This window comes from Anarhichas minor, unplaced genomic scaffold, assembly GCF_050575085.1.
Source record: "Anarhichas minor isolate MPS153535 unplaced genomic scaffold, ASM5057508v1 ptg000025l, whole genome shotgun sequence".
Classification (NCBI taxonomy): Eukaryota; Metazoa; Chordata; class Actinopteri; order Perciformes; family Anarhichadidae; genus Anarhichas; species Anarhichas minor.
In genome coordinates, this window is record NW_027466471.1 from 10,000,278 (window position 1) to 10,025,499 (window position 25,222).

General features: G+C 40.2%; 2 protein-coding genes across 2 annotated transcripts in view; one reads left to right on the forward strand and one right to left on the reverse strand.

Annotated features, from left to right (window-relative positions):
• The first annotated feature begins 7,514 nt into the window (after positions 1 to 7,514).
• On the forward strand, positions 7,515 to 12,782 carry LOC142957374 (bone morphogenetic protein receptor type-1B-like). The gene is made up of 10 exons (XM_076099153.1): positions 7,515 to 7,675; positions 7,784 to 7,883; positions 8,400 to 8,502; positions 9,310 to 9,406; positions 9,517 to 9,655; positions 9,746 to 9,938; positions 11,638 to 11,935; positions 12,118 to 12,293; positions 12,434 to 12,564; positions 12,657 to 12,782. The coding sequence occupies exons 1-10, from the start codon at positions 7,530 to 7,532 to the stop codon at positions 12,780 to 12,782; spliced, it is 1,509 nt and encodes a 502-aa protein (XP_075955268.1). The 5' UTR covers positions 7,515 to 7,529.
• Positions 12,783 to 19,206: 6,424 nt separating this feature from the next.
• Positions 19,207 to 25,222, reverse strand: part of LOC142957592 (netrin receptor UNC5C-like) — a 174,477-nt gene continuing 168,461 nt past the window's right edge. The window contains exon 18 of the mRNA XM_076099516.1: positions 19,207 to 23,032. Coding sequence (XP_075955631.1) covers positions 22,867 to 23,032 — 166 coding nt within the window. The 3' untranslated portion in view covers positions 19,207 to 22,866. The remainder of the gene's footprint in view (positions 23,033 to 25,222) is intronic.

A 25,222-nucleotide genomic window follows, 5' to 3' on the forward strand; every position in this document is an offset into this window, starting at 1 on the left:
CTAATTGGTAAAAGTTCATTCACAGTTCATTTGATATCAGTAATTGCCACAGTCGCTGCAGTTCATGCAGAGGTTGAGTGTTTTTGTGTGTGGCAATTGGAGAGCTTCATGACACCAGGTACTTTTCCGACATAAAGCAAATGTAATGATTAAATGAACACTATTAAAACCTGCTTGCAATGGCTTTGTTGACTGAGTAAACAACAATGCCTCCTATCATATCAACCTGGTTCTGACCGACACTTTTCTACTAAATGTTTATAGATTATATTTCGCCTTTCTTAAAGTTGATTGCCGTGTGTTGGCTACAACTACAGCATTTTGTGTTTTTAAAGACTATGCGGATGCATTGATAGAGCTTCAGACACTGGATGTGCTGCGTTACTCTGTATGCTGTTGCTTATGGTAAAGCATTCCTTTGTGACACACACATTTATCTGGTGGTAGACAAGAGCTGCTGCTGTAAGGCATCTGTAGGAGATCGTCGCCAATGCTTCTTGTAGCTTAATTTGTCTTCCGTAGGAATTGTTTGAAAAGAGATGTGGGAGGACATTTTCCATCGTCTTTGTTTATAATTTGAGATGCATCGACTCACTTTAACTTAAACATTTGATCTGAAGTAAATCATTTTATGAGCCAGTGATTCTAATGGTTACATTTGAAAAAAAAAAAAAAAGACTGGTTTCAATTTCAAAAGTGTATATTAGGGGTGGATGATATGGCTAAGATCTTCCATCACAGCAGACACCATTTTATATCTAAGAGCTCTAGAAATCATGAGTAAATGTTTTACTTAAAACTTAAGAGTAAATCTTCACAACATTCTGAGTGCCTTGTTAGCAGAGTGGTTACAGGCCGTGGGACCTTTGTTGCCTGTCGCACCCCTCGCTCTCCCCCATTTCTACACCGTCCTACACTGAATAAAGAAATCTAAAAAAAAGAATCTTTCTTCAGGAAATTCAATAATATCATTTTTACATTTGATAAACAGATGGAGATTTATGGATCCGAGAAATCTATTGTTGCCGTAGAGTAGTCCTTTTCATTGAGTTGCTATAATAGTCAAGGTCAAATCTCCATTCTCATGCACTACTTTTACCGTGGCTTTCATTTTTGCCTTATGACGAATCCGGTGGGAGCATGTAGTCCAATCTGAACAAAACCAGATTTGAACCAGTGGTATCAGATTTACACAGCCGTAGCCCACTGATCCAGCTGGAATAAAACAAGCTGATTTTGTGATGAGTGGGACACAGATGGCCTTGAGAAGGAGCTTTTGATGAAGAGACCAGCTGGTCTCCTTTCTCTTTTGCTTTGCTTTGCCCCCGCATACCTCCTTGTATTGCAAAGGAAAGCTGAGGGCCTTCTGGAATGAACTCAGAGTTCTGGAATCCTTGTGTACCTGTCACTCTATCCCATGAAAGGGGATAGACACACACACACACACACACACACACACAGACATACCCAAGTGGTAACAGCATAAAGCTGGCAGATGACATCTACGTATATAACCAGAGACTGGCACTGGCTCATTACTGCATCATTCATCAGCGTGACATAATGAAGGAATGTTTGAAGAGCTGTTGATGATGATGTCGTGTCGGAGGATAGAAGGGCTGAATGCAATCCAACAGCTTCTCTCTTCCCTCCTCTCACTAGCTGTGGAAGAAAACATCTCAAAAGCTCGATTCTGTCAAAGCCACATGACATCACTTCTGTGTTTTGTGATTGACTACCTGGTGGCCGGTCTCAATTCTGGTTGCAGAGCATGTTGGATTCAGACAGCCTAATCATCTCATGTGTTTTTCTCCAATTGATTGATTAATTTGATAATTGTATTAGATTAAAATGGCAGTTTCCTTTTTGCTCACTACATTAACAGTAATATCCCATGCTCATGTGCGTCTATTTTAAACTTTTTATTCACAATTTATCTGTGAGTTTTAGGAGAGTGGATAAATAGTGAACGAATAATGACAAAGAGGTGCTAAAATGTGGCGGAAGAAAAGACGGGGTGGTTTAAAAAGTCAGTAGGAGAGAGAAAACACCAGAGTGGGCAAAGGGAAATGGAGGAGTAATGATGCACAACTTCTTCCTGCCTTCAATATATACAATATAAACTAGCAGGTTATGTGCCTGGGAGCTGGAGACTGACCCGACAAAGAACCATTATTTTGCTTTGTCAATGAGTGCAACCTCTAAATCCGACTTCAGTAAGACTTGAAGTGACTTGGAAGAGAATCTGTCTGATCTTTTCTCCTCTAATATTAGTAGAGTAGAAACAAAGTAGTGAAACACAGAGCTTTGTCACATGGACTCGAAAGGCGAAACGATTTTTGATTTCAAAGTAAGTTTAGCCAGACCCGTTAGAGAGACAACCTCAGCTTCCCAGCATTCAGATCACAAAGTGGGGTTCATTTAGACATTCCTGCACATGTGGGATGGCTCAGCTTATCTCAGCATTGACAGGAAGAAGAACATGGAGATAAGACCAGACACTGAAAGTACATGGAAGTCGAGGGAGAGAGCAGGAGCAAAAACCTTTCACCTTCCATGTTTCTTTCACTGTACCGACGGCACTGTCAAACACCAGCAAGATGAACTACTACTTAGAGTACATAGAGGGAAGAAGGGGGCAGGAAGGGAGCAGTGTTGTCAAATGAGTGTGTCTTAAGTGGAAGGGGGAGGGGGGGTAGTGTTTACATGGGCTCGATGAAAGGGCTTTTCTAGTAGGTCTTGTTTGACATGGCCAGGAAACTAATGAATATGTTCTCTCTCTCTCTCTCTCTGTTTGTCTGTCTATCTTCCTCTAAAATCTCCTATCTTCGTCTTGCCATCTCATGCACAATATCCCTCTCCCTCACTTCTCTCCCCTCCGTCTATCTGAATATCTGTCTTCTTCTTTTCTTTTTTGTTTCAGTTTGTACAAAGCGGAGTCTGTTGAAAAGAGGCCTTTTAGCTTTTGGGGGGTTTGTGGGGCCACAGTTGTTAATTGTGTGTTTACAGTGGCCCCTATATCCTGCCATCAAGGCCTGAAAAAACGCCTATAGGGGAGACCTGACAGGTCACACTGGCATCTGAAAGGCGGTTTTAGTGAAAAGAGCTTGAAACAATTACAGTGTCCGTGAAGTGACTGGAAATTCGGCCAGTTTCAGAGCACAAATCGTTTGACCTGCAGTATGTTTTGACATTGGTGGTACTTAGTGTGGTTTGGACTAGATTCCCATTGGTCAGTGCAGTTTTCTTTTCATACAGGGGTTGCACCTAACAGCCAGGACCAGACCACAGGGCCAATATTTTCTGATACTTCATGTTTCCACTCATAGTCCTTTAATGTTGCCCTCAAAACAATACATTATATTATGAAAAGCTGCCTTCTCTTTGAATCTCTCTATGAAGCACTTTGTAACAATGTGTAGACTTTTTTCCTCCTGTTTACTCTGAAATACATGTTCTCCTCCATGGAGGCAATGTTTTTTTTCTTGAAGATATAAGATCTGAGAACATTCAGGATCAGAGCCTTCTTGCTTTTTCGAAACAGCAGAATATTTGACCTTGGTCACTCTCCCTCCCCCAGACAGATGGGACAGGCTCGTATAGGAAAACTACCCGTTACCTCAGGACCAGCGGTCTCTGCATCCAAAGTAATTAGTACAAAGGCAACAAAAAAAGTAGAGAATCAAGAGCAAAAAACTATTAAGATGAAGTAGTATGATGTTGGGCGTAGAGTATGAGATAGAGATACGATCGATGCCTGACATTTCCAAAGGAGATAGGTAATGATAGAGTATTTTCACATACACTACTAGAAAGAATGATACAAATAATAGTTAATAATGTGATGCCATTTTTATTAAAGCACACAGTGTAATGAAGACTAGCTCACAGCGAAGAAATGTAATATTTATGTAATATTGACTGGTTTTAAATGAGATAATCTAATACATAAAGTGTTGGGAACCTCACTTAGCTTCTGTGCAAGGAGCACTAATGCATTCTGCTCGGCTGTGGCTTTTCTTTTTGTCTGTCCTCTTTATCTTTCTCCCACTGTCTTTCTCACACACACACACACACACACACACACACAGAGCAGTAGCCAGGGATCCCAGGTGCAGGATGGATGTGAAAGGCTTTGTGTTTTGTCAACAGCACAGCAGCACCTCACATGACTATCCAGTGAACTCACACAGGGAGGACAGTGCAAAGAAAGTGGAAGATGAGAAGAGGAAAAAAGAGATAGGGGGTATATAAGGAGGTAGGGAGGCTGTTGAGATTTGAGAATAAATTGGAGGAGAGAGGCAGAGATGGGCTAAAGAAAGAGATATAGGACAAAGAAGAAAAAGGGGGGAGAGAGAGAGAGAAGGGTTGGCATCGGGTGAGACACAAAGTGAATGAGTAATCGGGAGCAGGATGGAGTAAGTGATGGGAGGGAGGGGGACAGAGTGAGAGAAAGGGTGGAAAAGGCCAGTGGCCTCTGCTCGGTTCCCTCTGTGTGCTGCTAAACTGCCCACCAGTTCCCCGCAGCTCTGTCACTTCTCGTTTGTTAATTCCCCTTTCTTCTCCCCCTCCTACTCTTCCTCGCCCCCTTTCTCTCCAATCGGTCAATTGTTAGTGTGACCCCTTTACCCCACCGTCCCTCTCTTGCAGTATTGTCAACACAGTATCAGTGTGTGCAAGAGAGACATTTAGAAAGCGAAGTGCTTGATCACAAATGACTATGCTCGTTTGAAAGTGTCTTCTGCAGTTATTGTTGTATTGAAAGCTTTCCTTGTGCAGAGGAAACATCGAATAAACAGGATATTATGAAGCTACAGGAGTGAATTCCTTTTGTTTCTTTTCTGTTTCTGTTAAGTTGAGGAAGCAGCATTGCATGAGGCATACGATATCAGTTTAATACCGCACACACTGCCTCACTGATGAAATGGGACTTTGGACTACCAATGAAAGTTGTGGGTTAGAAAACCAGTTGCTGGTGTATACTAAAAAATGTTATAGTCAACATAAATGAGATGAATGAGCAGGAACACCTCATGCATTGAACAGCATTCGCTCCTTGATCATAACACAAAGGACTTTCTATTGCTATTAGCATTAGCTGTGACTTTCCTTGCTTTGAGCCTTGGTCACTGAAGTCAGCATCACTTAAAGCTGTGGTTCCTTTTTGTGAATACAGTCATGATTGTCAATCAATACAAGCGCAGCACATTGACAACAAAGCACATAAGTGACAGTGATCAAGAGAGAAAGAGACATTTGTGACGCACACGGGCATATATTTCTCGGCTTGAGTGTGTAGTATTGCGAGTGTGCACTTGTGTCTGTATGTTTCAGTCTATTAGGGAGCTTCAAGCGTTCATCCTTATAGGAAGTTCTTTGATGTTTTGTGAAAGACAGCCAAGCTCAGATGAAAGAGAAGATACCACATCCATTATCTGACGTTTGGCTGACAGCCCTGCAAATATATAGCACATTTTCAAGGTTCCATCTAATCCAATTCATTTTTTCAAAGTTTAGGCTCCCTGTAGATAATCTCCCTATCCAATGAACACTATTAGCCCTCACGCCTTATTATTCAGTTAGTTTCATTAGCCACACCCCACTCGAGATGCCTCCAAAACAAGGTGCATGCTAGCTTGTTAACTGTTATAATATATTTCATGATGGAATATTATATCCAAGATAGTACAAATGAACAGCACAGCTTCACGAGGCAGCACTTTGTTTTTGATGAATTCTATTTTTACGGGGATATCAGACCAGCATAGAACCTTGCATTAATTACTTAAGTCATTATAATATTCCAGCAAAATGATTGATCTTGTAGTAATTTAACTTCAGTGTGTATACTTCCAGGACGAGTTGCTTAGGATTAACACTAATTCAAAAAGATGAAAGTTGACTACCAAAGCTGAAACTGAAATTAAAAAATCTTAATATAAATCCCCTGCCTCTGAGCTTTGTTTCATAATGGAACTGTTATCTGGTAGACAAGTGTGCAGACATTTAAGCTGTCGCACCAAAAGCTGTTGTCGTGATTGAGCACATGAGCTAAGAATGGAGCATAGAGTGTGAAAAGATGGGCAATTAAAAACACTGTGAGGGAAATACCAGTTTTAGAAGATTTAGAAGGACACGTACTGGGTCCCGTTAGCCATAAAGGGTTTTTAGCTATGGCTGGCCCATTTGTGTAACTCCTATGCTTCACACATTTTTCATGTAGACTATATGCTGAAAAACAAATTTTTTTTTGTTGCACTTGAGGTCAAACCAGCTTTACACCCCAATATGTAAAAGTGGCCAGTTTTTGGTTCTCCAGTGCTCAGCCAGCGTCACTCATCACACTTTCTGCAAGAGTGACAAAAGTCTTGCTCTTCTTAACTTGAAAAATGTACCAACTATGCAGTGTTTGTGCTTTCACTTTCTAAGAAGGATACCTCAACCGCTTACACTTCACTTCATGTACATGTATGGTTCGTACATTCTGACTGTACCCTTCACACATACTGTTTGTGTGTTTATTGATTTTCATTGTTTGTAAGAAGCACCTGCTTAAAAAAGGAAACCTGAACTCAATAATGAGAAGTTGAAAGAGGAGTAGGAGAGCAGATTCAGTTCAATATCTGCTCGTAGTTCATGTCAGAGAGGAAGGACTCGTGCTTATTTTGGACCATCTCTGCTTGCAGCTGTTAAGCATCTGGTCTCAATGATCATGCTGGAAGAGTAAAGATCTTATAAGTAGGGAATACAACAGCTTCAGTCTAATTCTTAGGAGCTAAAATAAAAAAATAAAAAAATCAGCTGTGACACAGTATCAGGTGTACAAGTTCGTACTAAATGTGTCTGTCATCATTTCTTCGTGGAGGCATTATAGTAAGTTAGATTATGTTTCAGTTCAGTCAGCTGGCTCTTGTGAATATTTGGGTTTATAATGTGAATACAGCTAAGTGTGCACAGAGTTGATATTTGCTGTCTTGGCTCTGACCTCGTCACTCCCTGCAGCGTGTATACCAGTGCAGCAGAGATTGGGGGAGTAAAGATAAAAAGCCTCTCCTCAGGGGAACTCGGTGGATGCTGAGGCTCTGCTCTGCTCATGACATAAACTATGAAAAGCAGAGGCCGTGGCAGAAACACCTTTTAGAAATATGTTTGAGCATGTTTCACCGAATATTAAATACATTATATATGTCTTTGCTCTTTATTTATGACTTAAATCCTTTTTTTTAAAACTTAACATTACTTTCTTTCCCCCCACTCACTAAGCTTCACAGATGATGTAACCCCCTAGGTCTGGCTGTGTTACTGCAGATCTTTTCTATTTTGCAGATATGCTCTCTAGACTAAACACCCTCCAGTAGCATGAGCCCAAACATTTGATGGCATTAATAATGCAATACTTGATCCTAGCAGTGATAGTGCTTTTTCCTCTATTAAAATGTTTCATGAATCTATGATGCATGCATGTGGTTTCAACTTGTTTTTCCCTCTCTCCTCTTTTTGCCTTTTTTATAGGCAATATATTGGACAGTATGCTACTAAGAGCATCCAGTAAGGATTCAGTGGAGAGTGGGAAGGAGACTAGTGGCAGCACAGCTCCTGCTTCATCCTCCGAACGAATACTGTGGTGTCACTGTTATCACCACTGCCCCGAAGATTCAACCAATAATACGTGCAGGTACTGTAAGGAGTGGAGTATCAAAAAAACAACAAATGTAACACACGTCCACACGTGAGACATTCTCTTGTCTCAGTGGTTGCTTTACATACTGTCCATGTTTTCCAGGACTGATGGCTACTGTTTCACAATGGTGGAGGAGGAGGGAGGGGTGCCGGTCCAGACTGCAGGATGCCTCGGGCTCCGAGGATCAGAATTTCAGTGTCGGGTGAGTAGATGATAGTAACATGACAATCCACATAACTGCTCCCTTTTGCAATTATCTCTGTAGCATGCTCTATCTCAGATCTTAATTTAGATGTAAAGAAGCAGACAATTCTTACATGACTATACTCATGTCACTTTATGTGACTTATTTGTCACAAAATTACATTTAAAGCTGTAACTATAAATAATATACATTTTTGATTAGTTAAGATTTTTTTTCAATTTAATTTTAGATTTTTTTTCATATCAAATACCTTTAATTAGATTAATATTTAAAAATGTACATCACAATATCCCAGAGACAAATGTAACATCTTCAAACCCCTTTTTAAAATTGAAAGATATAAATAAAGATATATGTATATGAAACAAAACAGAGAAAATAAAATGCAACGATTGTCAAAATTGTTGAATAAATATTGGCTAATCAGTTTATTGTTTATTCAACAACTGAACACAAAAATTATAAAAAGAAAGAAAGAATGACACAAGAAAGAAACACTTTTCTGTCTTCCAGGAGACCGGGAACGCTCGTCAAAGGAGATCACTGGAGTGCTGCACAGACCAAGATTACTGTAACAAAAACCTGCATCCTACACTGCCACCACTCAAACCCCCTCGTAAGTTTGTCTATCGCTCTCCTCTCATCCCTCCACAAATCTTTCTTGCCCATGAAACACAAGAAAGATTTTTAAGAGCTACTTGTTCTCCAGCTGACAGGTGACAGTGACAGTGTGGCAATGATACAGGGCCGAGAACTGTGAATGATGGCGTTCCAGCTCACAGGAGTCAGAGATAGAGATATCATGATGTGAGTCAAAGATGGCTTAAGTGGGGGAGACAGCAGGAGTTACTGTCAAAATGTCCTGGAGCTCGCCAAATATGCTGGGTGTCGAGAGAATACCACACAGAGAATATAGTGTCTGTGAACAACACTATACACCATGTGCGAGTGTGAGAGTCTTTTTGTGTATTTGAGAGACGGTAAGCTTAGATTCCCCGGGAAATCACAAGCCCCAGCAGACACCGAGGGCAGTCATCAATCTGAAACCTTATCATAGGGGATCAGGAAGAGAATTCATCGACTAGGCTGACGGCTTCCTTTCGTTGACTTGGGGCCTTGAGGGAAAACAGTGTGTGCCAGAAGAAAATGAAAAATTGATGAGTGAAATATGATTTGTCCTTGATTTACTGGACAGTGGTTCTTTCAAGTTAATTGTAAGAATGACTGATGTCTTGGTATCACTTTCATTATTTCCCCCCATGTTTTAGGGATGCTAGAGGTTTTGATTTGAGATGTTTTGTTCTGACATTATTTCATGTATCTTCATACCTTTATCCTTCCCCTCTCTTCTGTGCCATTGCACTTTTCCTCTCTTGCCATCCTGCATACCTTTTTTTTCACCTCTTCATCCTCCCCTCTCCAGTCTTTGTAGATGGAAAGATCCACCACATGGCCTTGTTGATCTCAGTCACTGTGTGCAGCATTATTCTGGCTGTCATTATTGTCTTCTGCTACTTCAGGTAAATTATATGTGACAATCAAATACACACAACTCCAGATATGTTCACACTTTGTACTGCATTCTCCAGCAACACTTTTGAAAGAGCTGAATAATTCTGTGCTTTTACAGGTATAAGTGTAAGGAGTCTCGTCCTCGGTACAGCATTGGTCTGGAGCAGGATGAGACCTACATCCCCCCTGGAGAATCTCTGAGGGACCTGATAGAGCAGTCACAAAGCTCTGGCTCAGGCTCAGGGCTCCCTCTATTGGTGAGATACTCCTATTTCAGGTTGCACTTAAAATGTAAGGAGCTAAATGTGCTGGAACTAACCCCTTTTTCACCTGTTGCTCCTCCGTAGGTGCAGCGAACAATAGCCAAGCAGATCCATATGGTGAAGCAGATAGGCAAGGGGAGGTATGGCGAGGTGTGGATGGGCAGATGGAGGGGAGAAAAAGTTGCTGTTAAAGTATTCTTTACCACTGAGGAGGCTAGTTGGTTCAGAGAGACTGAGATTTACCAGACCGTCCTGATGAGACATGAGAACATACTGGGTAAGACTGGTTCCTGTCTTTAAGTCATGTGTCATGTATTACTTCTTTAATTCCTGCCCCTTCTCATTACTGATTTCTAGATTTCTAGTCTCTATCTGTAATTTTGAAGTCTGTATGCACCTCTTTGTCAATCTATTTGTCTGTGTTTTCCATTTACTCATGTCTTTAAATTCAATCTAAGTAGACTCTTTGTGCTCCATCACAATACTAAATTATGGATGCACGGATGGATGAAGGGGTGTATTGAGAGGTGACTGCAAAATTAACAATAAATACACGCCATAGTTGGAGTGGGACTATGTCCATTGTTAACTATGCTGCACTGCACTGCACTCACTGCCAAAACAAATCAATTGTAGCCAAGAGACCATACACCCCAACAAATTATAAAGAAGACAACAACAGACTGCATACCAAAGCTTGTATAATTAAACACTACAAGTTGCATAATAATGAAGTAGTGGAGCAAAAGATCACTTGCCTGTGAACTTGAAGACAGACTATATGCAGACAGTGCATAATGTGGCCTTCCACAGTCAATGCTACATTTATTTTGGATTGAGCACTAGGATCTATAATATCGACGTCATGAAAACCACAAATCAGACAACTGCCAAGATTAACATGTTCATTGAGGGCTACAGGACAGCTTCCTAAAAATAAACAAACTTTAATGCTTGAAATTACTTACTTAAAACTGACTTTGCATGACTAGTTTCAAAAGTAATTACTACTTCTATGATTAAGCCTAACTGATTCAGTGGAGACAGACTTCCTGTGGGAGTTACAATGTGGTGTACGAAAAGGAAGCTATTACTATTCTCTATATCCACCAATGGCCTTCCTCTTGTTCTCAATCAAAGAAAAGAAGTTCTGTATGCAGATGATACAACACTATATTTACAAGAGGTATCAATTGAAGGAATGTCTAATGAATTGGATAGGGAATTACAATCAGTGGTAATGTGGGCGTGGAGTACAAAGTTTCTTCTTAATTTATCAACAACAAAAATAATTGTATTTGGATCAAATATTAAACTTAAACATAAGCCACATTTGAATTTGTCTGTACAGTGGTGCCTGTGGAAGAGGCAAAGGAAACCAAATTCCTAGTAGTAATGGCCATAACTTTAATAATATAGGCATGCATCAAGAGGTTGATCTTCACTTCCTGTTTCATAAACTAATACTAGGCAACGTACTGTTGTGTTTAGAGGAATGAAAATATGGAATGGTTTTCCATCAGACATTACACATTTAACAAGTAAGACCCTGCTTTTTAAAAAGAGTTTAAGGAAACACCTGATTGCAAAGAACACCAGTCCTACATAATGAACCGTCTCGGTTTATTTATGATTCGACAACTACAGTATATGCAAGTTTTTTTAAATCGTGTTTTTGAGCATTTGTGAGTATTGAATATTTTAAAGGTGTGGGTTTTTGTTTTGTTATCATTTTCGCTAGCAGTTTTATTGTTGTTGATTTATTGTTTCTTGTAGATTTTTTTTGTTTGCTTGTTTTTTTTCTTCCTTTTTTTCCTTTAGATTAAAATGACGTATTTGTGGTATTTTTGTATAGACCCCAGAAATAGTTACTACCTTGGTTATAAGTAATGGGGATAAATAATAGACAAAGAAAGAAAGAAAGATAACAGACTCCCTGCCTGTTTACCTCTTGTTTACTCTGCCTCCATTCACAGGTTTCATAGCTGCTGATATTAAAGGAACTGGGTCCTGGACCCAACTCTACCTAATCACGGACTACCATGAAAATGGCTCTTTGTATGACTACCTAAAATCAACCACTCTAGACAACAAAGCCATGCTGCGACTGGCCTACTCCTCTGTGTCAGGCCTTTGTCACCTCCACACCGAGATCTTTGGCACCCAGGGCAAACCTGCCATTGCTCACAGGGATCTGAAGAGTAAGAACATACTGGTGAAAAGAAATGGGACCTGCTGTATAGCTGACCTAGGACTGGCAGTCAAGTTTATCAGGTGAGTGAATCAGTCACATGTTTTGCTATTAAACATGATTTGATGAAATGCTCCTCTACTTGATTTGAATCCATATTGTGCTGAATTTAAGATATGGTAGAGAGTATTTTGAACTTGAGGATTAAGTAATGTGCATAGCTCATTCATCTTTCATTTTAAAATTCTTACTTTGATCTTCGCAGTGACACCAATGAGGTAGACATCCCTCCCAACACTAGAGTCGGTACAAAGCGCTACATGCCTCCAGAGGTTCTGGACGAGACTCTGAACAGAAGTCATTTTCAGTCGTACATAATGGCCGACATGTACAGCTTTGGGCTCATTCTCTGGGAGATCGCTCGCCGTTGTGTTTCAGGAGGTAGATACACTTTTAATGTATTTCTTTTTTGACACAAACACCTAAAAGGCAGGCTGACACAAGCATGTACTTTTTTGATGGCTATGCAGCATAGATTTTTGACACGTGAACAGAGTGTGTTTCCTTTTTATTCGTTGTAGGGATTCTTGAAGAGTACCAGTTGCCGTACCATGAGTTAGTTCATACAGACCCTTCATATGAAGAGATGAGAGAGGTGGTCTGCATCAAGAGACTACGACCATCCTTTCCTAATCGATGGACCAGCGATGAGGTAAAATGCATCAAAATAGGCTACGTATACACACGTATATACACAAATTCACAAAGTAATGACCTTCCTAACATAAATCTGTAACTCCTCAGTGTTTGAGACAGATGGGGAAGCTGATGACAGAATGCTGGGCCCACAACCCGGTCTCCCGTCTCACAGCCCTACGGGTCAAAAAGACACTTGCCAGGATGTCAGAATCGCAGGACATCAAGCTGTGAACAGGCACTGCCAGGCGTGTGTTTACACACATAGAAAGGGCACTATAGCAATCACACTGGCTCTGGTCTAGGCCACACACTCCTTTTTCCTGGGAACAGGAGGTTGGACAGGAAGCAAGATCACCACTTGAAGATCGCAGGATCACACACTTTATGAGTCCAGATGCCCAGAATTCTACAATCCGAGTCCCCCTCGAAAAAATGTGTTTCAGGACTCCAGTGGTTAAATATTTAGAACTAAAATTAGTCAAGAAAACAATCTGGCCCAGTGTGGCCCTGTCACAGAATATGAGACATTGTCATTTCAAACTAACTCACGGTCCTGTTCACATTCTCCAAAAGCCCTGGAAGAAAAGATTGAGTTTAACTTGGCACTGTAGCTGCAGAAATATGCAAAACAAGCTACTGATCAGTGAGTGGAATACTATATCACTGCTTTCTGTGAAAGCTACCCTACCTGTAGATGAAGGTCCGATTGATATCAAAACACTGTCAACCCACTACTGCTTTTATGTTCTACAGTAATTGGATCGAACACACTTTTGTCACTCTTAAATTGACTTATTTTACAATGACTGACACTATGTGGCAGGAAAAAAAGGTGTACTTTTGAGGCTTTAAAAGTGTTTTTACGGAGTTAACGTTTGACGACACTGAAGATAAGGTTCATCTGTATTTTTGACTGGATATGAAAGTTGAAAAAGCTTATTTTCCATGTAAAACTCAAACTCTTTTAGACCCTTTGTGAAAAATAAAGTTGATATGTCCAAATAAAATCTGGATTGAGGCTCCACATGCCTCTGTGTTTCCTTGCCCTGTGTCAGGGGAGGGGGGCTTTGCAGTAATGAAGCGATCGAAGCAGAACGATGCCACCCGTAGGTGCTCCGAAGCGATTACAGAAACTGTTGCACACTAACTGTATTGGTGACTTCTTGTTTGATGATATAGTGATTTATTGTACATGTGTGGAATTGTGCCTGTGTTAGTTTAGGGGTATCACAAGTTGTTTGTCACGGGGGACTGCTATCATTCAGACACTCCCAATAACACAGAGTGGCTCCCATAAATAGGCTGATGATGGATGTGTGTGTTTTAGGCAACTGGACCAGAAGCCTTCACTTAACAGCCATACACACAATATTGTTGAAAAAGAGACTGGACCTAGAAAACGCCCACGGCCATCACCAAACTAGCACCAGAATTACCCCAGTGGACATCACCATCACCTGACCACCAGGCTGCCTCATACATATAAAATAAAGTACATGTTGAACTTATTCACCATAATAAACCATTTGCAGCTATTACACTGAAATCAAATGGCGATTGTCATTTAAAAAATCCATCACCTGGCTTCTATCAGGCGAGTTTCTCCGCTGATTTAAATGTTCACATGGTAGCAGTCAAGTATTAGAAAGCTTTATCAGCTCTGTCTCAGCAAGAAATAGTTCTCAAGGTAAATCTTGAACCGTTCATCATCACGGTTAGCAGACTGTTAGGTCTTCCACAGTGGTCTGCTGATACATTTTTAGCTTCTCTTTTTTAGTCCATTTATCCTTGATGAACTTTGCTTCAGGTCGATGAGTTGTGTTTTTGTTTTTTTATTTCTGACAACTAAAATAATGTAAGGCTCTATCACTGTCAAAGGTGTGGCAGATGTGTTGTGTTATACATGCCCTTTCTTTCCTCTTGGGTGTTGTGCCTTATTTAATCTGTACCTGTAGTTGTCTGTGAGAGAAAGTGCTGTTATTAATTCAGTGAAAAGGATGAACATTCTCCCTAATAAAGTGTTTCACTCATCCACATGGCTGATGCACAGTTTGTGGTGGCTGAATGAGGTGCAGACCAACCAGCTACTTGGCGCTGCATCTTATTGTAAAGGCACGTTCTCCATATTTTCATGAATTTCAAAGAAAAAAAAGGTATAAAGTCAAAGCATTGCCGTTCAAATGTATATATTCATGGTCTACAAATGGCACGATTTCATTATCAATTTCAATCCGATTCTTTATCGATTCCTGATGAGTTGATGGGTGGACCGTCCCGAACTAAAAAAATCGAAATGTGTCTGTTTTAATTTTTTTTAATTGTCGTCTATTGTGGTTTTTTTGCATAAATACACACATTAAATAATTTTATTTTTATTTAAATATTTGCATTAGTAGTTTTAAGTATGTATTATAAGTTGCTTGTGTGTGTGTGATCACACCCCCTATGCAGCAAAAATGAAAGTTAGTGCGTTCCATTGAAAAAGCCTGTCAACCCTGACAATAAATTAACCTTGTAACATTGAAATATCACTTTATATGAAATACTGACTTTTTATGACTCCCTATACTTTGATATTTTATGACTTTCTATACTGATATTTTATGACTCCCTATACTATGATTTTTATGACTTTCTATACTATGAGTTTTTTTACTCACTTTACTATGATTTTTCATTACTTGATATACTATGACGTTTTAATGACACTGTATTATGATTTTTAGGACATACTATGAATTACTTTTTATGACAAAAGTTTTTAACTTACCATACTATGGATTTTTATGACATACTATACTATGTTTTTGTGACTTTTATTATGACATACAGTGACTTTTGACTTACCAAAGAATAATTTATGAAATAATATTTTATGGCTTTTTATTAATTATTATATGACTTTCTTTTGTAAATTATTTCAACATACTATACTGTCTTTTTGTGACTTTGAGATTATTTCGACAAACTATAAACTAACTTTTTTCTTGACATTACATTACTGATTTTGACATACTACAATGTCAATTTGTTCAACATACTATACTATATTCTTTTCGCAATCTTTTTTGATATACTTTAGTATGACTTTTTCATATTTTTCGACGTACTATCTCATGTCATTTTTTCATATTATTTGACATACTATACTCTGACTTTCTCATGACTATTTTTGACATACTATACAATGACGTTTTCACATGAGATTTCGACATTCTATGCTTTGACTTTTTATGATATTTTTCGACATACTTTACTGTGACTTTTCATGATATTTTTCGACATTCGATGCTATGACTTTTTTAAGATATTGTTTCTACATATTATACTATGAATTCTTCCACAAACTCGACATTCTATGCTATGACTTTTTCACAACATTCACGACATACTTAAATATGATTTTTTTTACTTGTTTACCTGCTATACGATGACTTTTTTCAAAAAACTATAATATTACATTTTTCGACATATAACATTTTTCATACTATATTTGTCATACTATAGTACTAGTAGTAGTATCACTTTTTTATGAATTGTTTCGATATACTATACTATGACTTTATTCAACATACTATACTATGAATCTTTCATGACTTTTTTCAACATACTAAACATACTGATCTTTCATCTTCTGTTACCTCTGCTCTCCCTGACCCTGAAGCCTTCTCTCTCCTATCCCCTGATATTGCTACTGATCTTCTCCTCTCCACCCTTTCCTCTTCTTTGGACAACCTCTGTCCCTTCACCTCCAGGCCTGCACGGCCAACCCCACCTGCCCCGTGGCTGTCGGACTCAGTGCGTAATGACAGACGGAGCCTAAGAGAGGCTGAGCGTAAATGGAGAAAAGGCAAACTCCCGGGGGACCTTCTTAACTTCCAAGCTCTTCTTTCCACTTTTTCCATCACTCTATCTACTGCTAAAGCTGCTTTCTTTCGCTCCAAAATCCTAACCTCTGCTTCCAATCCTAAAAAACTCTTCGAAACTTTCTCTTCACTCCTCCAACCCCCACCCCCTCCTCCTACGTCCTCCCTTCTCCCTGACGATTTCGCCAACTTCTTTGACAAGAAGGTAAACGATATCAGATCCTCCTTCTCTCAGCCCCCCTGTCCACCCTCTCCCTCTCTACCATCTCCAGCTCTTCCCCCACAGCTCTCCCTCCCCTCTCCATGCCCCATCTTACCCTATCTTGCTCCCCTCTCCCCTAACGAGGTCCTCAACCTTGTTACATCTAACCGCCCCACCACGTGCTCCCTTGACCCGATCCCCTCCCCTCTTCTTCAGTCTATTGCGACTGAACTCCTTCCTTTTCTCACCCACCTCATGAACACATCTCTTGTTTCAGGATACTTTCCCACGGCTTTCAAGACTGCTAGAGTCACCCCCCTTCTGAAGAAACCATCACTTGACCCCTCTGATGTCAAGAACTTCAGACCGGTGTCTCTTCTACCCTTTCTTTCCAAAACACTTGAACGTGCTGTCTTTACTCAACTATCCTCCTATCTCCACCAAAACAACCTCTTGGACCCTCACCAGTCCGGGTTCAAAGTGGGTCACTCGACTGAGACAGCCCTCCTTGCGGTGACGGAGTCGCTTCATGCAGCGAGATCTAAATCTCTCTCCTCTGTCCTGATTCTCCTGGACCTGTCTGCGGCGTTTGACACTGTTAACCACCAGATCCTCCTATCCACCCTCGAGGGGATGGGCGTTTCAGGCTCTGCACTCTCCCTGTTTGCATCCTACCTGACAGGTCGATCCTACCAGGTGTCATGGAGGGGCTCTGTGTCGGAACCACGCATACTGACTACGGGGGTTCCGCAAGGCTCAGTCCTGGGCCCCCTTCTCTTCTCGCTCTACACAACATCTCTGGGTTCTGTTATTCGCTCGCATGACTTCTCCTACCATTGTTATGCCGATGACACCCAGCTGGTCTTGTCATTTCCCCCCGGGGACACTCAAGTGGAGGCACGCATCGCTGCGTGCTTGGCTGACATCTCGAAGTGGATGACGACACACCACCTCAAGCTCAACCTGGACAAAACCGAGCTACTGTTCCTCCCGGGGAAGGGTTGCCCGCACCGAGACCTGTCCATCACCATTGATGATACCGTGGTGACGCCAACTCAGACTGCGAGAAACCTGGGTGTGACCCTGGATGACCAACTGTCGTTCTCAGCAAACATTGCATCGGTTACACGCTCCTGCAGATTCCTGCTCTACAACATCAGGAAGATTCGCCCCTTCCTCACTGATGAGACGGCGCAGGTGCTAATCCAGGCTCTTGTCATCTCCCGCCTGGACTACTGCAACTCATTACTTGCCGGAGCCCCGGCGCTGGCCATCAGACCTCTGGAGCTTGTCCAGAAAGCTGCAGCTCGCCTGGTGTTCAATCGCCCCAAGTTCTCCCACACAACTTGCCTTCTCCGTTCTCTACACTGGCTACCTGTAAGAGCCCGCATCCAGTTTAAGACTCTGGTGCTAGCCTACAGGGCAGTGAAAGGAACAGCTCCTTCCTATCTCCAGGCCATGGTCAAGCCCTACACCCCGGCCCGACCACTTCGCTCTGCTACCTCGGGGCGACTGGTTGCCCCGTCGCTCAGAGGTCCCTGCGGCCGATCGACCCGGTCGCGGCTGTTTTCTGTCCTGGCCCCACAGTGGTGGAATGAACTCCCCACTGACGTCAGGACGGCAGAGTCGCTGCCCATCTTTCGGCGCAGGCTGAAAACTCACCTCTTCAAGAAGGCCTACCCTTCCGCTTAGCACTTACCTAGCATCTACTGTATTCATACTAGCTTATTGCACTTGTTTTTTTTATATTAGCTTGTGGCACTTATTGCATTCCTTTGTTTCTGCACTGTACGTTGGCTCTGGTTTATGCTCTTAGATGCTTGTTTGAGGTAGGGACATGCACTTATTACTTCTGGTGACTAGTTGTTCTCTCGAAAACCGATGTTGAATACACTTATTGTAAGTCGCTTTGGATAAAAGCGTCTGCTAAATGACTGTAATGTAATGTAATGTACTTGGATTCAAATATTCCTGTAAATGCAGTGGTTAAGTACATGATCCAAAATTGTTTTATTAAAGTTCACAATTCTTCTATAAATATTACTAACAGCTGCAAGAAATAGCCTAACAGGCTTCATAACTGTGATTGGTGATTTATTTTCATGAATAAAACCATTTCAATACTCCCCCTGATTATTTTCATGAATGGCACACAGCTTACCTTACTTTTCCCCCCTATTCGATTTCAACACGGATTTGTTGTTCACAATATATCATTCTCAGGGAAACAATAGGGTTTGTCCCCTCAGGTTTAGTATTGCCATGCTTTTTTGCCTTTTTTTCCTCTCTGCCATGCTCTGGTCCCAAACAATCTGAAACTTGATACAGTATGTTTGTGGCGTTATGTCATTGTGCATGCAGAATTGTCAAAACACATTGAAAATGGAACCGATTGTCCCAGAGGCATGCGATTCCAAGGAATCAGACAACTAGGAACTGGTTCTCAAAAGGAACCAGTTCTCTAATCCCATCCATACATTTCGGACCTCACAGTACACGCTGCCATGTTGCTGTCATATGAGAGAAATTAAAGTTTCAAACCATTATATCTGTAGAAATAAGCCACCATAGGCACTACACATTTTCAGCATTGCTTATAAATATAATTTATTAATTGTCTTAAAAATTCTTTCTTACACTTTGTACAGAAAACAGTTAGAGGAAATAGAGAGGCGAGCATTCAGCAAGATTGAGCAAGATTCATGAAGCGTGCCAGAATTAGCAAAAGTGGACCATCACTACCCCACACTAACTAAATCAAATCACCCCTGATAGTAAAATAAAAATGCACTTACAAGCACAGCTCTAGTTATAGACTGCTATCATGATAACCAATGCCAAGTTTGCATAGTAGACACTGCTTTTACAAAAAAAGAAAGAAACATACAAACTAGTATCTAACTGTACTGCTCTTTTTTATATTCTCAAATTTGCCAAATATAGCTGACAGTACACAACTGTACATATTGTGAATACAAAATATTTTTTACATCATTTGTTATCTTAACACTACCTTCTTCATTTCCACATCAAGAAGGATCACCTTCTGGAGGCCTAACATTTGCCATCCTCGTATGAAAACTCAACTTTTCTGTCCTGCTGGTAAACTGTAGACTAACAACATGCCAAGGATCACATCGTGGTTACACTGTAACTTGTAACTTCCATTTCTTAACAAATCCTCTACTTGCACACGTTTCATCAGTTGTCATTTGATTTTCTGTTCTGCACTTGAGTTATTAATAAGAGATGTTGATGATCACATTGTATATGAATGAGACACTGTCATGAACTTTGGGTTGATATTTTCTTCTGAAATATACTGATGACTTGATGTTTTAGGCTTTAATCCTGAAAACTTATAGAAATCTGTGGTTACATTTGAAAACATACAAAACATCCACTCTGTCATTTGACCTTACACCTTTTCTAATTTGGTTAATTAGGCTGTCCGAAATAAAAAGGATTCCTAATTTTGAGGCCTGCATGCCTTCTACGTCTGGTTTTACATCAAAACAAGAGGTCAGATTTCTTTCCTCCCATATTTATGGGGAATCAATGCGTCAAATTACTGTCTCAAAGTTTTCTTTTGTGCGGACAGCCGCAAGATGACAACTGTCACAAAGATGTAAAGAGCTGACCTTTTGTTTCAACATAGTCTTTGCCTACTCTGTGTTCTTTACAATATCCTCCTCAGTATCTCCTGCATACCTGATGTTCCGTTTCATATGGTGTCTCTCCGTAGTTCGGAGCAGAATCTTAACTCCAGATTTTTTGTATTCCCTTTGAGCTGAAAGTTAATTTTGTCCTCTAGATGGTGAATAGATTTCCCGTCCTCAGGGGGCATCTGACAGCCCTGAAAGTCACTAAAAATAAGGCTGTTTTTCCTCCCTCAAAGCTGGCTTGTTGGAGTTTAATCTTTCAGTTAGACACTGTTGACCCGTGTCTACACAAACATTTGAAAGCCAGCCCTGCTCCACAATATGTTCTGCAAAACACAAATATATTACACATCATTTTACATACAGTAGGCCCCTTGAGTTGGTATTTTGAGATTTAGCTTTAAATTGCAACTTTTTCGACAAATACACCACGAGTTGGAATGTGAGTCGCAGACAGAACATTGTTTTAGATAAAGGGCAAATAACTGATAAGTTACATACAGGTCACACCTATAAAAACACAAATATGGCAAGAAAAATAATAACACAAAAATGACCACTGAACAAAAATATTATGATATTAAAAGGTCATTAGAATGAACATGATAATAATGTATTTACACATTTCAGACAAAATGTAAATGCTGCTATTCTCCAAAAGCCACTGGATGGTGCTAGTGACCATGATCAAGTCATGGTGGTGACCACAATTGAAATCACACGTGGCCTGACGGCAGACAACACAACTGACATCCTGTGATGAGAGCCAAAAATATTGTCAGAAATACATATTCGTAGGCTATATATATTTTAGTAAATTAAAATATGATTGATAAAATCAGTATATTGCGTACATTTAGCGGTAATGAATGATATCAGTTGTATTTAACTCACTATCACATAATACTATGGTAGTTTGTATATCACCGTATTTAAAAACACTCGTGTTTTATCTTTTAGTTCATCCCTTTTTGCTTCCTTTCACTTTTCTCTGAGTTGGACCCTGTCCAGAAACAAGCCGTGACAGTCTATCAGAGACACTCCTCGAATCGAGGTTGTGGTTAACCAGATGTGGTATAGCCATGGCTGGAATTCCGCATCCTGCGTCTGCACTATAGAGCCTCATCCAAACTACTCCTCTTTGGGGAGGAATGGAGCAGAAGCAACACAAGTTAACACTTGATTTTACTGAAGGAATGCATTTGTCACTTGAAGATCCTGGTGAACGCACCAACAACTACAGAAATTGTTTTGCAGTTTCTTTAATTTACCTGAATAAAAATATACCATTTTAAAATGAGTAAACACTGATTCCAATAAAACAAACATATTATGTACTATGTATGAGAATGCAGCTGACAGTCTGCCTCTTTGCCCTGTTTATCTGTTTATCATAGGTGGAATCTTGAATATACCTCTAAACAGACAGTTTTACAAGTCTGTCACAATCATACACTGCTGAAAACGGAGAACGAGAAATAGGCGTTTACTTGAATCCATCAGGAGCGTTGTCACCTTTGGACTGTGTTTTTAATAAGATAATCAGAGGCACAAGTTAAAGGCAAATGGACAGCAAGTTCAGTTGCTCTTTGACTTAGTACTTCTTGACTTCCTGTGACCTGGAGGACTTAATATCTAAATGCATATTGGAGGTAAGCCACAAACTCGATACTTAATATAACACAAATTTAAACATCCCTTATGATGTTAGCATAAGAAGGGGAAACATGTGGTCTTAGTCTTGTTTCTGGTCAGGACCCTTGATTGACAGTCACTGTGTAGCAAATGACACACTGTTAGCGGGAAACGATCCACACATATGGACAGCAGAATACACAGAGCTTTCCCTAGGAAACGATATAAAGACAAGAAACTGTACTGGCAAAACTAGTACAGCCATGGCTCACAAGTGAGGGATCACCTCTTTATCTCCCCTCTCTCATTATCCGTTCTCCATCCTGTTTGTACAGAGGATCACCTGCGGCTACTTCCATCAGTCCATGTTTACGTCCTGCCTCCCTTTTGTAATCAGCTTATCCTCTCCCTTAGTTTACTCTCGCCTTGCTAAAGAGTCTCGTCTCTGACTCACTCCCTCTTTTTCCTCACTCTAACTTCTCCTATTCGTTTGTAATCAGTTTAGCTTCCCTCCCTTTATGATTCTGTTCCATTCCTATAGAGGGTTTGCAAGGTCAGTACCTCCGTTGCTTCTTTTCTCTGCTTCTCTTTGTTCAGTATAAAGTAACAACAAGAAAACAACGAGTATTACACCAGACGTGTGTATGTTTTGTTTGTTCCTGATAGACTGTGTTTGTGTTGCGGGTTGGGTTATGTCTCCTTCGGTCACACAGCGCACTGAAACGTTGCTCTAATTAACACACAAAGATACACGCATAGTTTTTAGCACCAGCTCGAGCATCTCTCGTCTGTTACCGTGCAGGCATGATTACCGTGGTGTTAACCCGGTGCTCAATCACCACGGCTCAGTCATCTAATTCGTTCGTTGCTCTTGCTGCGGCATCAACCGGAGAGAATTTTGCTTGTCGTCGTCTCCGGAGTTCTGTCATTGTCACGGTAACCACAGTGCCTCAGCAGTGTTCCGTTGTCATGGAGGCAAAGCTACCGTCATGGCGACCCATCTCTTCCAGCACGGCGGCCAGTTCATTTAGGTCTCCATCCGGGAAGTGCTGGGACTCCCACAGGTCCAGGATCACACCTGTCGGACTGGACTTGGTGGCAAAGTAGTTCAGGTACCTGGAGACATTGAGGAGAGCAGAGGGACACGATATATGGTAAAATGTTTAATTCTCTCACCCTGTCAGCGCTAACTGTCTTACAGATACAATGTACTGGGTCCTGGAGCTTCGTCAGGCATCACATTTAAAATATGAAACAACATTATACTAAAGCCATTATACTATATCAATAATAAAGTCCATTGAATACAAATGAAAATAGAAAAATATATAATATATAATATTAAAATAAAATAACAATACAATAATATATATAAATATATATATATATATATATATATATATATATATATATATAATAAACTATTCTGATAAATGAAAAGTGAACCATTTCTACTATTATCAATTACAAATTAAATGTAATGACCATTGATGAATTTTACCTGATGTGACTGCTCTCTTGAGGACTTAAAACCTAAAATGTTGTGCAAAGCTGTTGAAAGCACCTGATGTGACAACACAGCACACAATAAAACAACTACATATAAAGAAAAATGAATTGAGCGGAGGACTTTTTATTAATTAAATGTGAGAGGTGAATACTTTTTGGAAAATGTGCCATCATGTATGTTCAATTTAAACGCTTTTTAATGAATCAAATTAATGATTTGAAATAAGAATTTCATACAAAATAGATGTATTCTGAAGTTGCATTACAGCACACAAATGTGCCAACGGGTCCATCGGGAGAACAGTTTTCATAGGAACAGTAAATTCTAAAGCTCTCGACAGTCAAGTACACAATGGTTGCAGAGGAAAAGTCTGATGCTGAGCCATCTGTGACAAAGATCTCAATGCTGCCTTAAAGTGAAAAAGCCATCAGATTTGAGTCCTTTGGGGATAAAGAGGAGACTCTCTGTTCCTCTGTAGATCCTGTGATTATACTGTGGGCACACTCTGGTACTGTTTAAACACAACCAGAGACTGAATGTCTGTCTCTACTCCCGCAGTTTATTTTTTTCCTCTCAAATATCCAATAAGCTATTTTCATAACTTTCTTTATTACTTTGTTTCTTTCTTTCTCACTTCAGTCTCAGCCTCCATCTGTCTGCACTATGTGATAAGGTGCATCCCGCTGTTAAGTGAACTCAATGGCGGAGATCCACCTTTTTATCTGTCTGTCAGAGCACGCGTGTGTGTGTGTGTGTGTGTGTGTGTGTGTGTGTGTGTGTGCATTTGTACAAGCGAGTTTCCACCATTTCGTTTTCTGGTTTTCTCAGTACAATAGGCTAATTTGTTTGTTTGAGTGAAAGTTTGTACAGCTCAGGTTTCACTGTTTATATTTACACAAGTCATGTGAGGAGGGAGAGATGTGACGGCAAGGAATGAGTTATACTTTGAACTCAAACAGACATGACGTGGCAGTTACAGAGAGGATAAAAGATGGTATTTCCATGTTATCATGTTCCCTTTGAAGAGTCGCGTTTAGCAGAAATGTGGCAGTAAACAACAATTTGGCTAGTTGTCCATCTTTTACAAATGATCGGGATTTTTTTGGATGCCCACACCATCATGAGCTGGCTGCCTGTTGCGACAATGAGGTCCACTTGTGCCCAATTATCCTCTGACTAGCTGCTGGTGAATGAGTCAGATGCAAATGGCCAATTGGATCTTTCCTATCTGGGTTCATGGGAGTTTACTCAAACTCTACAGGGATGCAGGTTTAATGAAGTGTGTTGAAATTGTGGCCAGTGTGCAGATTCGTTGTGCACTTTAGTTTAGAGTAGCTATTCTCTCTGTGCTCTAAACTGTAGAGTACAGATGTATTAAGCAATGTTTTTCATTATATATATATATATATATATATGAAAAGACCATCAATCACATACAATCAACATGCTAACTTGTCAGTGTGATGATGTCTCTTGTACCTTTTAGTCCTAAGGAAAAAAAAATAGGTAATTTAATAAGATTAATAAGATGAATGATTCATCTCTGAACTGAATTGTATTGATTTACTGATTTGTAGCCTTGTGTACGTTTATCATGTTTGTCTTGTTGTCTGTGTTGATTGTAATGTGTGTCGAGATAGATGCCTCGCCTTCTATTGCAAACCAAGTCTACCTACGGGTACAAATAAAAGTATCCTGAACCTGAACCTGAGCTGAAAACGTCTTCTGTTGTTGAAGAGGTCACAGGCACCCTGATGAGCTATTTCATTTGAGGAGAGTATTTTTCTGATTGTATG

Excerpts from the sequence above, each read along its gene's own strand:
- LOC142957374 (XM_076099153.1), top strand. The coding sequence starts at position 7,530 with ATGCTACTAAGAGCATCCAGTAAGGATTCAGTGGAGAGTGGGAAGGAG. Across the intron at positions 7,676-7,783 it reads TCAACCAATAATACGTGCAG|GACTGATGGCTACTGTTTCA; the intron begins GTACTGTAAGGA and ends CATGTTTTCCAG. Across the intron at positions 8,503-9,309 it reads GCCACCACTCAAACCCCCTC|TCTTTGTAGATGGAAAGATC; the intron begins GTAAGTTTGTCT and ends TCCCCTCTCCAG.